The sequence below is a fragment of the Tetrahymena thermophila genome, assembly GCF_000189635.1.
Source record: "Tetrahymena thermophila SB210 genomic scaffold scf_8254609, whole genome shotgun sequence".
Taxonomy (NCBI): domain Eukaryota; phylum Ciliophora; class Oligohymenophorea; order Hymenostomatida; family Tetrahymenidae; genus Tetrahymena; species Tetrahymena thermophila.
In genome coordinates this window covers 198,061-215,191 of record NW_002476379.1, presented here as the reverse complement: position 1 = coordinate 215,191, position 17,131 = coordinate 198,061, and the positions used below count along the sequence as shown (strand labels likewise).

General features: G+C 23.6%; 5 protein-coding genes across 5 annotated transcripts; 2 read left to right on the top strand and 3 right to left on the bottom strand. All coding sequences in view use genetic code 6, as the record gives it.

The window, feature by feature from the left end:
* Positions 1–1,374: 1,374 nt before the first annotated feature.
* On the top strand, positions 1,375–5,668 carry TTHERM_00442280 (cation channel family protein; the record flags this gene model as incomplete). The annotated part of the gene is made up of 6 exons (XM_001033141.2): positions 1,375–3,070; positions 3,262–3,419; positions 3,478–4,002; positions 4,249–4,675; positions 4,724–5,209; positions 5,268–5,668. The coding sequence occupies 6 exons, from the start codon at positions 1,375–1,377 to the stop codon at positions 5,666–5,668; spliced, it is 3,693 nt and encodes a 1,230-aa protein (XP_001033141.2).
* Positions 5,669–6,572: 904 nt separating this feature from the next.
* Positions 6,573–10,713, bottom strand: TTHERM_00442270 (MIZ zinc finger protein; the record flags this gene model as incomplete). The annotated part of the gene is made up of 2 exons (XM_001033140.2): positions 8,874–10,713; positions 6,573–8,794 (listed from the first exon to the last, which is right to left on the bottom strand). Exons 1-2 carry the CDS (start codon positions 10,615–10,617, stop codon positions 6,573–6,575), a joined length of 3,966 nt encoding a protein of 1,321 aa, XP_001033140.2. The 5' UTR covers positions 10,618–10,713.
* A 622-nt stretch (positions 10,714–11,335) lies between these two features.
* On the top strand, positions 11,336–11,799 carry TTHERM_000442269 (hypothetical protein; the record flags this gene model as incomplete). Its single annotated transcript, XM_012798005.1, has 3 exons — positions 11,336–11,532; positions 11,587–11,681; positions 11,741–11,799. The coding sequence occupies 3 exons, from the start codon at positions 11,336–11,338 to the stop codon at positions 11,797–11,799; spliced, it is 351 nt and encodes a 116-aa protein (XP_012653459.1).
* Positions 11,800–14,387: 2,588 nt separating this feature from the next.
* TTHERM_000442268 (hypothetical protein) lies at positions 14,388–14,804 on the bottom strand (the record flags this gene model as incomplete). Its single annotated transcript, XM_012798004.1, has 1 exon — positions 14,388–14,804. The coding sequence occupies one exon, from the start codon at positions 14,802–14,804 to the stop codon at positions 14,388–14,390; it is 417 nt and encodes a 138-aa protein (XP_012653458.1).
* A 1,426-nt stretch (positions 14,805–16,230) lies between these two features.
* On the bottom strand, positions 16,231–16,779 carry TTHERM_000442267 (transmembrane protein, putative; the record flags this gene model as incomplete). The annotated part of the gene is made up of 1 exon (XM_012798003.1): positions 16,231–16,779. One exon carries the CDS (start codon positions 16,777–16,779, stop codon positions 16,231–16,233), a length of 549 nt encoding a protein of 182 aa, XP_012653457.1.
* Positions 16,780–17,131: the final 352 nt, after the last annotated feature.

Here is a 17,131-nt window from a genome sequence, read left to right as displayed (position 1 = left end):
ACAACAAATTCAATTGAAATTAAATGCAAATATAGAGCCATACAACTCTTTAATCTTATATGTTCTAAAATTCTTTTAAAAATAATTTATTTGCTTTTTTTTTTCTTATTAAAAATAATGCAAATCATCATTCGCTTGTCTCAGATTAGTTTTATAACATATGTGCTGATAAGTGATAAGGTTCCTGATTAAAAGCTTATATGCACATAAGATTCATTAATATTGATTCCAATAAATCTAAATTTATTGTTTATCTATAATCTAATAAGGTTTTATAAGATTTTAAGCATGACTATATTCTAATGTCTATCACACTTCCATATTCACGCAAAGACTCTTAATTTTGCTTAAAAAATTTATTTTTTAAAAATAAAAATATTTTAAAAATTTTTTATTTAAATTTAAAAATGTTTGTTTTTAGAGTAAAATAATTTTATTTTATTATTAGCAATATTTGTATTCTTTAAAAAAATATTAATTTAAATCAGTTTATTTTATAAATAAAATCTTTGTTACTCAAATACTCAACTTATAAAAAAAAAAGACTTTTAGATAGAAATTCCTTTATTTGTTTTTAAATTTGATCATGATAAAAATAAATCAAATACTTCAATATCGAAACTCAAACATGTTAAAATTATTTTTTTAAAAAGTTGTTAAGAAATTTAATTTTGTAATTAGATATTTTAAGCTCTTTTTATTCTACAAAAATATAGATTGAATAAAAATATTTTTTGTATATTCTTTAATAAATTTCTTAAAGCTCAGTTTAATTAAATAATTAACTCAAAAAATATCACTTATTTATTAATACTTACATGCAATCATTTGAAGCTTTGCTTATTTTAAAGTTACTTTGCTGAATTTATTTTATTTAGCTATATATATGATTATTTCTCTATGTCTTTACAATCTATAGAATTATAGATAACTCATACATTTTATGCAGATATTAAACTTAAATATATTTTAAAGGAATATTTGTTTTTTTAATAAAAAAATAAGGAACTTAAAAATAAAGCATTTAGTATTTGTTTTTCTAAATTTTTATTTTTGTTATTAATTTAATTTAGGAATAACTTAATTGATTATTTATATTAGTTATTAATTAAAATTTGCAAAATTATTAAGCCATTAAAATTCTTTATTCAAATTAAAAAGAAGAATTTTTTGATTTAAAAATAGTAGAACATTAATAAGAAAATATTCATTTTTACACTTTATTTCTACTTTTTATTTATTTATAAACAAAGTTTACTCTCGCAAAGTGTAAATAATTTTATTAGAATCATAATATAAATATAGCTAGATTACTTAGCAAAATTCAATTTATCTAAATATTTTGATAAAATCTATTATATAAAAGGAGAAACTATGAGTTTTTAAATTAGTGCATTCTAAATGGCGAATGATGAATCTAAAATAGAATCATCTACTTAAAAGAATATATCTAATATTTTCTCAGGTTAGAATAGCATATTAAATGGTGGAGACATTACAGAGGATCTGCGTTTAGGTTAAAATAAGAGATAAAATTTATTTTTGGATGAATTAAATAGTTTTAAAATGTCTTAAGTTAATAACCAACGCTAATTAGATGATGAAAATATTGAATTTGATGAGGAGTATTAATTTGAAGATTAAAAAATGAAAATGGCATAATTAAAATAAATAAGTTCTTTCTTTAATTCAACAGAATTATATAAGCATTCAGATAAATCTCCTTCATAGAACGAAGTATAAATTGATAATAGCTAGCTTTCTCCCAGAAGAAAATCTATAGTAAGCGAAAAAAATTAAAAGAAGCATGATTATATTTAATCTCCAACTAAAGATATGCAAAAATCGCATCCTTCTTCAAGCTCTAGTAACTCATAATCAAGCTCAGATACTGATAAAAATAATGATAATTCACCGTCTAATTAATAGAAAAAATTTGGTAATAAAAGAAGATAAGATTAATCTCGAAACGAATATCGTTCAAAAAGTGCAAAGAGAATAGACAAAGATGGAGGTAATTCAGTAATTTTTAGGAAAAAGAAAGGAGAAAATAGCTCTCGTTTTAATGATCGTGAAGGTTCAATTAGTCGTTATTTTGATCCTCTAAAAAAAAATAAAACTTCAATGTTTATGTATGATGATTAGAGTGTTAACAACATTTCTGCATAAATGTAAAACCTCAGCACAAACAAATAAAATCTCAAACGTCGTATGTCATCTAGAAGATAATTAAACCATAAAGCTGTATGGAATATGAAAGCTTTTTCAATCATAATGTTCATTAACAAATTAATATTTTCATTAAAGAGGGCACTTATTTTTACTAGACCTCACCTATTAACAACCTTGCAGCTTAATTTAATTAATGATAAAAGTGCAAGAGATGTTGGTGAAGGTTGGGGAACTAGAGATGATAAATTGTAAAAAATTATTGAGAAGGGAGTCTAATAAAATGAATTTTTTGGAAAATTTACAAAGAGATATAAAATTATAAGAAAAGCTTTTAAGAAGAAGTGCAAAATCTTAACTTAGCTTCATGTAAATATAGAAAATTTAGCTAAAAAAATCAACAAGAAAATACCTTTGTTTGATCCTATGTCATTATGGATGTCGATATGGGAGATTTTGATATTTTTAGTGACGTGCTTTAATTTTGTATACATACCATTTGATTACTCTTTTGATATGACAAACTCTGCTTTAAATGATTTGTATTTTCATAAAATATCACCAATTATTTATTTTAGTGATATTGTTATTAGATTTAATACAAGCTATTTTCATAGAGGATACCTTGTGTAAGAAAGATAAAAGATTGTGAAAAATTATTTGCTTAACCTATTTTTAATTGATCTTATAACCACTTTCAGTCTTAGTTCAGATTTTTTTAATTTCTCAGGAAGCCGTTTAATCTTTTTTGCAAGAATATTTTATTTTTCAAAAATACTTGATAAAATGATGGAACAGATTATGCTTAATTCTAAACTAGCAGCTATAGTTTCTCTAATATTACTTTTTGCAGAGGTTTAATTCGTAGTTCATATTTTTACTTGTGCTTTTCATTCATTAGGTAATAAATCAATTATTATTAAATATTTATTATTTTCCGTTAACACTTTTCAAACAATTTTTCTAAGATAAGTTATTTAGTTAGTTAATTATTTAATTAGTCAATAATTTTTATTAAAAAATTTAATAGTAATTTAATTAAATTAAAATGGCTTGTTATATTTTTTTTGAGAATACTTTTATAAATATTAGGGCAATACGAACTCAGCATTGGTAATTTAAGTTGGCTTTCTGTGAAGCAAAATCTTAATAGTCCTTTCAGCTAATATATAAATGGATTTTATTTCTGTACCATTACAATGACTACTATTGGATTTGGTGACATTACTCCTTAAAATGATACAGAAAAAGTAAATAAAATTTTATTATTTTAACATTTTAAAGTTGAAATGAAAATATTAAAAATAGTTATTTGTTAGCTTTATGTCGATGTTTGCAAGTGGAATTTTTGGTTATACTCTTAACTTCATAGGAAGTATATTGATGGATTTTAAGAAACAAAAAGAACAGTTTTAGTAAAAGTTAGCAGAAGTTAATCATTACATGACTAAGCATTCTGTTTAATCTCATTTATAAAGTAAAACTAGAAAATATTTAGAATATATTCATAGTGAAGGTGTAGATAAGCAGAATTAACCAGAGAAAAGTTTAGACCATCTATCTAAATTTTTAAGAGAAGAAATTCTGAAAGACGTATATTTGAAAAGTATAAAAAGCATTTAACTATTTGAAAATAAGTTTTGTCAAGCATTCAAAGAGAGATTAGCTCTTAGAATGAAAGAATAAATTTATGGTCCTGATGAAATTATTGTCAAAAAAGGAAATTATGAAATACCTAGAATATATATAATTATGAAAGGAGAAATTGAATTATATTGGGAAGTTGGATCAAATAAATAAATACAATCTAAAGATAATGAAAAAAAATTAAAGGTATTATTTTTATTTTTATTATTAAGAAAATTTCATTATTTTGATGAAAAAAAAAATAAAAATATTGAAAGAAACTTTGTTCGTTCAATAAATATTTTGTTTATATTTATATAAATTTAAGTTAATAATTTTAATTAATGAATTTTTCTTTAAAATTTTACTAACAACAACAACAACAAATAATACATCTTTAATTGGATAAATTATAGTTTTTAACTAACCAATTATTTTTCATTCTTAAAAAAGTATTTAAAAGAAGGATCTTCATTTGGTTTTTATGAATTCTTTACTTAAAACTATTAGTCTTTTTTTAGTGCATAAAGCAAAGGAGTATCTCTTATTTAATATATCTAATTAGATGATTTTTTAGATTTACTATAAGATTTTGAGAATGAAAAAGAAATTTACTGCTTTGTTAAAGACTCTGTTTTGATGAAAAAAGAATATAAAATGATTTAAGCGCCTTGCTATTCTTGCTCCAGGTATGATCATCTAATAAGTGAGTGTCCTCTTCTCTTTTATGATTCTAATAAAGATAAAATTATCAAAGCTTACAATAAACATTTTATAGAAGAAAGAAAAAATTTTTCTCGTCCTTTAAAAAGGATTAAATACCAAACATTAATAAATTGTGTATAGCAAACAAGTGATGTGTGCAATTTTAGAGATAAAGGTAAAAAAATCAAATATAACAAATCTTAATTTCTACATGTAAAAATAGTTGTTTTTAAGACAGAAACCGATTATTCTGACTCTGATGATGACGATGACGATGACTATTACAGTGATGAAGATGAGGAAAATGAAGAAATTAAGGATTTAGAAAAGAAAGAAAGAAATGATGACTTAGAATCGCCCGCTCGAGTAAAATAACTTACTGTCATAGAAAGTTCAAATAATGATAGTGATGAAGAAAGTAAGAAATCAAAAAGAAAACAGCCAAGAAGTTAAACTCTTAATACTGCAGCGATATAACTATAAGCTGCTAATTCTCCAGGTCTAGCTAATCAGGCAATTATAAATAGTCGAAGAGGAAGTTAATTAGGTGAAGATATACTCAGATAAGCCCAATAACGTCGTTCCCTATTAATTTAAGGTATTGATGACAAAATGCCATCCATGCATTCAATAAGTCGTCTACCAAGTATAGGTTCCAAAGCAAACAGGCAATCATTTATAGGAACTTAAAGGAAGGGTACTTTTATAGGTAAATATTTTTAAATTAAGACTTATATAAAAAAATTTTTTTATAATGAATACTAAAGGATCGAATTATGATAATTTAGGAACTATAAATGAAACTGAATTGACTGGGGAAACTAAAAAAGCAATAAAAGCTCAAGATGTTAATTAAAATTTAATAAAGGAATAACTTTATATAAACTATTAATTGCAGTAGCATTAATTATAAAATCAATAAAAAAATGAAAACTTTATTGAGGATCGTGTGTGTTAATATGAAATTTACTTTCCACATAATAATTTAAAAAACATTATTGAGGAAATGGAAAGGATTAAAAGAAAATGGAGATCAAAATCAATACAAAGGCAGAGAAGAACTGGTTTAAAAGATAAATTAATAACTTTAAAGCAACTTCATACTTTAAAAACCGTCTTTGCAGACAAATACGATATAGATACAAACTAAAATTCGCCTTAGAATTGATTTATTAAAATAAATTTTAACAAAATTATTCAAAAAAAAATATTAATTTGTAAATAAAAAAATAAATTTGTATTTAATTAAAATTTTGGCAGTAATTCTTTTTATATTTTATATTAAAATCATTTTTATTTATAATAATAAATTTAAACGTCATAGTGTTAGTGTATGAGCTAGTTACAAAATATATCAACTTAGTAAAAAAATATTATTTAAGAAGTATTCAATTATTTATTGTATGATAATTCTTTTTATTAATCTGCTTCAAAAAAATAAATATAAAGTTGACAAAGTTTATAAATTTTTAAACAAGTTATCACAAGAATTCAAAAGCAGATAAATACATTTCTATTAATTATATTTTTAAAATATTAAGAAATTAAAAGAAACATAAATAAATAAATTCAGAATTTAATGACCTATTAACTCATTATATAACTTCAACTACATTAAGTCATCAGCTTTATGTAGACAAATACAATATAGAATCAAACTAAAACTCACCTTTAAGTTAATTTATTAAAGTAAATTTTAACATATCTCTATTTAATTAATTTTTTGAATGTAAATTTTACATTTTATATTAATAAAGTTTATTTTTGATAATTTAAATTTCATTATGAACAAATTAGATTAAAGGTATATCTATTTATTTGATTAACAAAAAATATATAAAAAGTATTCATTTTTGTATTAGATATAACTCTTTTTGTTAAAATAAATAAATAAAATAAAATGGACAAAATTTATAATTTTTAAACAAGCTTTTATAAGAATACAAAAACAAACAGAAAACAATTCTATTAATTATATTTTTAAAATATATTATGTATGAATGAATTTAATAGAAAGATACAAATTTTATATATATTCACAATTTTATAAGCTATTAACTCACTTTATACCTTCAATCATCTTCTAAGCAAATTGGGTCATCAGCTTTCCCTTTATTTACTACTTCTTAGGTGACCGCTGCACTTTTATTACTTCCTGCTGCAGTATTATTTGCACTTTATGAAGCACCTTGACTAGTACTACTTTTCTTTGCTGCTGAAGAACTGGATTTTTGTTTTTATTTTTTTTAAGTTGTTTAAGAGTTTGTTTAGGCTGAAGTATTAGGAGTATTTGGGAATGCAATATTAGATTATCCTCCTAATAAATTTGCATATGCTCCTGAATTCATGTAAAGATTATACAAGCTTGTGGGGTCTGTAGCTGAGGAGGCGGAGTAAGCACTAGGTTGAGTGAGCTATGCTATGTTAAACAAGTTAGATAATTGGTTTGATTATCCTCCAAAGCCAAATTAGAATTAATTAAACATGTTTGAAAAGTCATTTTGCTGTTCAAGTAATTAGTAGTATTATTAAGTGGCTGCTGCTGTTGAAGCACTAGGATTTGCTGTTCCAGGAGCAGCTGTAGTAGTTGTAGCAGCAGTAGTAGGATTAGTAGAAGCAGCTGTGTTGGCAGTTAATGGAGCAACAAAGCTATTTAAATTGGTACTCGAAGAAGCTGGAGCAGCACCTGATGCTCCTACTGAAGCTGAAGTAGCTTAGGAGGTAATGGGTATAAAATTGTAGGTACTGGGATTACGTGAGGCAAATAAGTTAAACGAGTTTGAAGAAAATTGAGGTATTAAGCTTTAAGTACCTAGAATATCATATCCATAAAGAGTAGAAGGTAATTGTAATGTAGCTGATGTTGCTGCTGTATGTAAACCAGTAGATGAAGACTTATTTAAACCTTTATTTTTAATGGTTGCAGTTTCTTTTGAAATTTAACCAGTGCTATTTAAAATTTTTGAGTAATCATTAATATAAAGATTGTTTCTGCGACTATTGTTTTATTCGTATTAGTCTAAGCTAGCAATTAATTGGGCTGTAGCATCTTTTTTGATCAAGTTAACGAGTTCTGGATAGTGCTTCTTTAAATTTTTTGTTATTTTGTTGCGACAAGATTGTCTAACAGACTTTAACTTCAACTCTTATATCTTTTCTGCTTATGTTTCAAAGAATTCTTCATAAGTATAATCATCTGAATAGATATTTGCAGATGATTAAATACTTTGTTGGAGTTTTTCTTTTAATTTGAAGAAGCTGTCTGGAATTTCAACTTTTTCTTTAGTCATTTCTCCTCCTTTGTTAGCTTCATTAGCAGACTTTTCCTCATTTTCTTTACCTTCATTGTTATGGTTTTCTATATTCATGGCTTATTATTTTTCTTAATCGTTGATCTCCTTGCCATCTTGAGAGATCTAAGCAGCTTATTCCTTTTCATTTTTTCCATTAACTTAGGCATTTTCACCAGCAATTAAATTGAGTTTCATTTGTAACTACTTTTTCTTTTATTCAGATTCATCTTCATCTTCATCAACGATAATAACAGGGTCATCATTTGAAACTTTCTTTTTCTTCTTTTCTCCTTCACCTTATTTATTACTATCTGATGCTTATTGGTCATCTTTTTGATCAGATTTTTCTTGGTTCTGATTTTCAGTAGGTTTTTAATTATCTACTTCAGCTTTATTTTCTTTATTAGCTTCTACCTATGAAGCAGCAGCAGTAGAAGTGGTTGTGTTGTTTGTAGCTGGTTTAGTACCAATTTCATCATCGAAATCGTCTTCGTCATCACTCTCTTTTTTAAGCTTATGGATTTCATAATTTGCTTCCTGATCAAAGGATATTTCAGTTACATTAAGATTTTATTCTTTGAAAGAATTGATTATTTTTTGCATATAAGAATCTATAACAATATCATAGCATTTAAGTTTACAGATAGGGCATTTCCATTTTCTAGGAACAGTAGCCTCTGTGATAAGAATCATGTTTTCTAAGCTGAAACATTAAACATGTTTGCAGTACTTTCCTTTAGCTGGAGTTTTAATAGTGTTAAATCCAAAGGTGCAATTCAAGCTGACATTTAGTTTATCAATTTTGAATCCAGCATCTTCATCATCGTCTTCATCCTAAATGAAATTTTTATCTTCATCTTTATCATTTATTTCTGAAAGATCAACATCAACGTATGTTAATTTCTTTTCTTCTGTCTTTTCAGAAGGATTTTACTAATTTTTGTCTTATTCTTCTTCAACTTTTTTTAATTCGATTTCTTCTTCCTTTTCTTCTTTTTTATCTAAAAAATAAAAATATTTTAATTTAAATTGATTCATTTATTTTATTGATAAATATGATAAAATATATATTTTTTTTACCTTCTTTTTTTTCCTACTATTCCTCTTCAATATCAATCTTTTATTTTTCTTAGGTATCTTACTATTAATCATCAGTCTTGGCTTTTTCTTGATCACCATTTGCTTATTCTTCTATTGCCATATTATTATCATTCTCTACCTGTTCACCACTTTTAGCTTAGTTTTCAGAGGCCTCTCCAGTTTATGCTTGCAAATTCTAAGATTCTTCTGAGTGATTGGTATTGCTAGATTATTTTTATTCTTCATCAGGTTTACTCTCGTTCTATGCATTTTCTTCTATTTCAATAGCTTCCCCAGCTTACTTTCCATTAACTTAATTGCCGTTTTCTAATTCCTTATCTTTTTCAGTGTCTTTCTATTCATTTTAATTTTTTTAATCATCAGATTAAACTTAATTATGAAGTTGCTATTGCTTTTTTTATTCAAGAAGAATTTTGAGTTTTTTTCTCTTGTTTGCTTAGATGAATTGTTGTCTGATAATTTCCTTGCATTCTTCTTCAGAGCGAATAGGGATAGTAGAAATAAATTCAGCGTGAGGAACTTTTCTTACTAAATAAATTGCAAACACGTGAATTGAATTAGGATCGATCCTATAACTAGACTTAGTATTCTAATGGATATTTTCTTTAATTTAGATAAGGTTTAATCCCTTTTGGATCATGGAAACATCTTTTAAAGTATATTTTTCATCTTTTCTCTTTTTTAAGGATGAATTTTATTACAGAGGTTGGTACTCCTTTAGCTTTTAATTATTGAGACTGCACTCACCAGAATCAGGCCAGGTAGTTTCGTACATATTTTTTGTGCCGTCAATACGAATGCATCTAATCTCAACTGAATGGTTTTTCTTTCCGAGCTTGAGGTAGAGTTCATTAGAGACTTAAAAATATGTGATACAACCTTATCCTGAAATAATAGTGGGAGGCTGAATAACTTCAACAGGTTTATTCAAAGGGTCAAGTTTTTCAAGAGTACAAATAGGGCATTCATAAATTCGAGCTTATTCACTATTGACACTAACTTTAACGCATGTAGGATGGAATTTATTATTGCATGTAACGCATTAAATAGCTTTATTGAATCTTTCTTCTTCCCTAATTTTATTCAAATCACGATATAATCTATCACAACTGTTGCAAATACATTCATTCTTGTTAAGTTCTTGCTTATCAGCTGAGTTATTAGGTGCTACAGTAGCTTATTGTGCTTGCATATAAAGCTATTAGTTTTGATACTATTATTATTACTATTGAAGCTATAACTACTACGAGTATTATTACGCAGCTTGCTATTATAATAATTGCTATTAAGTATTTTAAGAAGTAAGCTATTAAGAGGAAAGCTAATACTGTTATGCTTATTGTTGCAACTACTACATTTACTGAATGATGTATTACTATTGTTATTATGATAAAGTAGCAAATGAAGGATCTGTGAGGTATTGCTAGTAATAATGATATTATTGCTATGGATTTAAAGATGAGGCAGATAAAACACCTCCTGCAGCAGCTGCTTATTATAATTGAAGAGCTGATAAAGTTGAGGCAGCTGATGATAATGAAGATGTTTAAGGTTATTATTGTGATGTCAATAGTTATTAGATCTAAGTTAATTGTTGTGATGTCATAGGATATTGTGAATAAGCAAGTAATTACTAGAGCTATGCTTGATTTCTATAATAATAATAATTATAATATGGTAAATAAAGAGCTGGTTAGCCTAAAATAAAAATATTAGAGTCCATAGTTGATAATTTAATTAGAAATTGAATAAAGCACAAATTACAATTTAAATTATTTTTTTTTTTGAATAAAAGAATATTATTTCTTAAAAAATGAGAATGAATAATTTATGTAAAAAAAGTTCCTTGATAAAATGTATTTTTAGTGTGAAGTGGATATTAAGGCGATTTTAATAAAATTAATTAGTTTGGGGAAATAAAAAATAAAAAAAAGTTATTAAATAAATAATTTGTAAAAAATTATGTAAAACATATTATATCAAAATTGATTAAGTGAGGTATTTTATTTTTTAATTAATTATTAATTTATTTAAATTTAATTTTTCCTCATCTTATTTTAGTTTAATTATCTATTCTTAAATTTCATATATCTTGTAATGAAAAATTAAAATTGGAACAAGCATTCGAAATAGTTTTTTTATTTAAACTTTTGATCTAGAAAAATACTAATTAACTAGATAAATGCATGCATAGAACTTTTGCCAGTCATAAGCTAAATAAATTTAACACTAATTTATTTTTGTATATTTGCTTATTTGTTTGTTTGTTTGTATTTACATTTTTTGTTTTTTTTTCTAAGAGGAAAAACTATTAAATAATTTAAAATAATTTGATAATTTCATATTACAAGCTATATATTTCTTCTTTAGCTATTTAATATTTTATTTCTTTTTTAAAAACTGAATGAATAAACAAATATGCTTTCTTTTAAATTAATTTTATGCTTTTCTTTTCTTAGTTATGCTTTATATTAACTAAAATTTCTATTTAAATCAATATAAAAATAATTTTTTTCAAATGTAAAAAACTGCTTACGCTTATGAATTAATTAATGGTTGGCTTCCTGACTAACTAGCTTGTAATAGTAAATACTAATATAATTAGGCTTGCTATGCAGACATTCCTTAACCTATTTTTGTAAATAAAAAGGAAATTATATTAGTTTTATTAAAAAATAAATTTAAAATCTAGTTAACTCCCTTTCCTGACTTCCTCTAGCCAAGAATTCTACTGTTGGCACATTATACAGTATCAATTAACAATTATTTTGTATAAAATGTTTAAAAGTAAAATTTTTCTAAAACTTCTTTGGGATTTTAGTCAAATTTTATTTTGATAAAAAAAGGTGCGCCAATAATTATAATTTAATGTCTTTAAAAGGTTGACCCTCTGTCTTAATTTTGACAAAGAAAATGTCTTTTGAATTAAATAGACAGTGATGTGAAAATAAAATTTAAATTACTTGAGGTGCCTCCATAGAGATCCATCAATTATTGGAGATACAGCTGCTATTACTGCTATTGCTATTACTATTGCTACTATTATTGTTAAGACTGAGTATAAATGCTTTATTTGCCAGCACTAAACTAATCGAAAAATCCTTTTATAATTTCTTTCAAAATAGGACTATTTTCAATTGCAGGATGACTAGGAATATCCATAGTGCTAGAGGACATAATCATCTAAATTAGCTTGCTTGAAATAGAATGAATCATTTCATGTTTTTTTAAATTTGTCAATCCTAAATCCTAACCTATCTAATTTAATTCCTTTTTAGGTAAGTTATGCAAACCTTTGGCCTGAGCGATGTTGCTCATAAGAGTTTCATATTACTATTTAGCGCTTGAAGAGAGAGCCATTATAGATATCTTTTCTTTCTTTTATGAACTTAAGTTTGAATTATGATGAACGACCTGAGTGAGAACAAAAACTACTTGTGTATTTATGGAGGTACCAGTAATTGTTTTGTATTTAATATATTGAATTGGATTAATTCCTCCTTTTGTTAATATATATGATTTTTAATTACTATTTGTATCTTGAATGATTATATTTTTTTTTCAAAGAGAATCAGATGCAATGCGTCTAAAAAGCAAATTAATTTCTTTCTTTTCCTTTTTATTTTTATTTATTTATTGATAGTTAATTTCAATGTCCCTTTCTTACTCCTAACCTTTATTTAATTTGCTAGTTTTATACAAACAAAACCATTGCATGCACATGCAAATGAGCTCTTATATAAAAAATATACTTTTCTCTCTCCTGCTCAATACGAAAAACAAAAGACTGAGTGAGTTAGTGAGTACAATTCAATGAGCTATTTCTCATTATTATTCCTTCTAAATATAAATGTCTTTCTAAAATCTTATTTATAGAAAAAAATATTCACTTTATATTTATAGCATATTTATTTATATTTCCTAAATACATAATTTAATTAATCCGAACACATTTTCTTTATTTAATCTGAAATATTTTATATTCCCTCCATCATATCCATTTTTAAATTTTTACTTTATGTTCTCAAAAAATCGAAAATTTGCAACATCTCATAAATATTTTAATTTTTTTAGCAAAGTAGTTTCTAGGAGTTTTGAATATTTAAAAATAAAAACGTAAGTTTCGAATTGGCAAAATTTTCAATCAATTCTTCTACTAGATAATGACTTAAGTAAGTGTATATGTTTGAAATCAAAGATAAATTTGCGAATGGATAATAATATATAGTAAACGAATCTTTTTAAATAAAAAAAACAAAATATGATGAGATTCGTTGAATTTCAAATTTGAGATTTAAACATGCTATTTTTTTTTTCATCCATTTAAAAAAGCGAAAAAATAACAACATCCTATTGATTTGATTTACAATTTTTCATATATTAAATTTTATGTTAAGCATAAAATATTTATTCAAAAAATTTCTTCATTACTCTTAATTTTTAAATAATATGAATATTTATATGTTTTGAATTAACAAACATACCACTTGTCTAAATTTTCAATACAGAATTTATCTATCTAAATATTAGTTTATAATTTTTTCCCACCAATTCATATAAAGACTTTAATTAATTTGATATTAGCAGGCAGGCGCGAAACATTATTATCAAATTAACTTAAATAAAAATTAATAAAAATATCAATAAAATAAATTAAAAATATTAAAATTAAATATTTATTAATAAATTATATTTTAATTATTCATTGCTTTTCCTCTTATTATTTTATTTCAATTTTTATTTAAATTAAGCATTTTAACATTTTTTATAAATATAAAATATTTTAATCCATTTTTTATGGAAAATTTATCTATTTCTAATTCAAATATTTATTGTAGCTTAATTTATTTTAACAATCAATTAATAACAATAAATTTTATAATTTATAAATACATATCACAGCAACACTAAATTCCATTTTTAAACTTATACTTACTTTACACTTAAATTATTTAATTCAAATATATAATTTTCATTTTTATTTAAAAATAAATGCATTAGATTTAAATTTATAACATGTTTTTATTAAATATTTTTTTAAATTATCGCAAACAAAAAAATATTTACATTCTTAAAATAAAACATTTTAATAATTATTTTACAAAAATAAACTTCTGTCAATTTAAAAAATTTTAATTATTTAAAAAAAATATATTTTTTGCACATTGGATTAAAAAAATTAAGATAAACCAATAATATGAATGCATTAGCAAAAAGCATAAAAATTCAATTAATAAAATTGATTATAAATGGAAATCTTTTTTTATGAAAAAAAAATTAAAAGCCTTGAATGAAAAAAGAAAAAAAAAATGAATTAATTATAAAAATAAAAATATAATTAGTTGGTAAGTAACAGTGCAGCTATATTTTTGATTTTTTTTTCTAATTTTCTTTAGATTTGTTTATATTTAAGATTTTATTAAGATTTTTATTTGATTTGGTATCTTTCATTTATTTTTATTAATTTTATTAGATTGTTATTTATTGAATTTGTCAGTTAAAATTTGTTTGTTTGTTTTAAATCAATTAATTTATTTTGTTTGTTTATTTATTTGTTTGTTTTTAATTGTTTTTTGGCAGGTAAAGATTTTTTTAATTTATTTATTTTATTTAATGGCAATTTTAATCAACTTTCCTCAATTTTTTATTTTTAATTTTGAACAAGGAATAAGAAAATATTAGTTAAACATATACGTCCCTTATTAGTTTTAAAATATAAAGAAAAGAGAAATTTATTTTAGCAGAGCAATGAGATAGTTTAGTTTCGAGCTTCAAATCCTCAAATATATGTTAAGGTAATATTTTGAAAAAAAAATTAGGAAAAAGATTTTTAGATGGTTAGATAACCTTATCTAAAGTTTTAATTTTAATTTTTGATATAGTCCTGTAAAAAGGAGTAAAAAAGGCCATTATTAACTTTTTCTTTCTTTGTTTTAAACATAAATGATTTTTTGTCTTCGGGATGGAATAGATGTTATCTAATCGCTTCACGCCCTTTAAAAAATTATCATAGCTGGAATGGGATTGATCAAAGTAGACCAGTACACGTTATTAACCGAGGATCCGCTAAAATGGATTTTAAAAACTAGACTTAAATCATATCAATTCTAATTCTGTTTGAAAGAAATACGTTTATAATATTTTACAGTCATTTCATTAATTTACCTTTTTTACAAAGTTTCTTCTAACAATTATTTATAAGAAAAATTAATTAAATACATTAAGAAAAAATAATAATTGATTGGATATACTTTATTAATTATATTAATAAACTTTATTTACAAAAATATTAACTAATTAAATAATTAATTAATTATGCACTCTTTTTCATTTCGGAAAAGTACTTTTTCTCAAATATTAAAATTTATTCAATATAAATTATTTTTATTTATTTAAAGAATTTTATAACATTTAAAATTTAAATGCATTCCAACTTCAAAATTAAAATAAATATTAATTTATTTTAAATAATTTTGTTTAAAATATTTTTAAAATAATTTTGCTGTTGTATTTTTAGAAATTAATTTTATAAATTTTTTAATGAAAAATTTAACTAGTTTCTTGATTCGAGAATTTAAAATACTTTTAAAATTATTTAAAGAATTTAATTTATTTAATTAGAAGATATTTACTTGTTTATTAATGACCATATTACCTCCGAAAGCTTTGAAATATAAATTAATAGAATTTATTATCATTACAAACTAAAATTCGCTAAATGATTTCGCGGTATTTAAACGCATTTTTAAAGATAATAAAAATTTAAAAAATTATTAATAAAAATAAATAAAATAAATTAAGGAACTTCTACTAAAAATAATGGAAAAAATATAAGATATATCTGGTATATTCTATAAACCAAAGGAATAAGAAAAGCTCGTTTTTGTTGGGTAAGAAGATTTTATAAAAAAAATAGAAGAAGACTACGATTAAGGCTAATGGAATTTAAGCTAAATTGAAGAATTTCATGTAAATAACTTTGATTTTTGCAAATATTTACCATACGGCTCTACTGCTAAAAGGTTGTATTTAAGGACAAATTACTATTACAACTAATTAATTTCATACTCTTTGATACTCGAAGGTATGACCCACTATTGTAACTTAGTTCATCTTTAAATTGAGTACAATTTTAGCAACATTTAGTATCCGTAAGATTACTAATTCTTAAAATGTATTTAAAAATCTTTTCCTTAACTTGAAAGCTTAAATTTAAAATTTGATCATATAAGTGGTTTGATAAATAATCTATTTACAAGGATAAATTAAAATATAAAAAAGATCGTTCTTAGCATTTATGCAAACTTTCCATTTTAATTATAATAATTTACAAACTTCAAGAATGTATAATACTTTTCATTAACTGTAGAAAATAGATAAACATAAGGATTTAAGTATCTAAAATCTATATTGCAAACAGCAAAACATTTTGAACTTAAACTTTAAGGGATTGAAAATAATGGAGATTTTGAAAGCTTAGCTTAACTTATTGAAAAAAGTGAGAACTTAGAAAGTCTTTCACTTTAAATAAAAAAAGAGAACTCTTATTGCTATGATTCGAAAATAAAAGCGGTTTTAGATAATATTAGATATTATCCTACAACCTTAAAAGAATTTCAAATTAATGAAAATAAAGTAGAAGAATCGTCTCAAGTATTGTATATGTACCATTCTCTAAACTTCCTCCATTCTTTATAAACTTTAATTCCTTAATTAATTGTGCTTAAATTAAGGGCTAAAGGTTTTCAATACAAAATAAATAATGTAAATGAAGTTGAAGAATTAGAATTTCTTAAAGAACTATCGAAAGCACTCTCAAGAGAGAATAATATAAAAGAAATAGACTTAAGATTTGGAGGATCTCTTAATGCTTCAGAAGAAACATTTAGAGATTTTTTTTCTTGTTTATGCATAGACGGATTATAATCTTTGACTTTAGATTTAGAAAGATGGAAAAATACTTAAATACAACTAAGTAAATAGTAAGATATTCATTTATTTTCTTTTTTTTTAAAGTCTCTAAAAGAAAATTGCTCAAAAACTTTGAAATCACTAAGGATTAATTTTGATGGGTGGAGTATCTATGATGATTGTAATATATTCATCCATGAATTAAGAGATTTTAACCTAATCTAAACTCTTATTTTAATGGGTCCTAAGAATAGGACTCTTTAAAAGAACTACCCTCTAATGGTGCTTGAATTTCTAATGAAACAAAAGAAAAAGTATTTTTATTT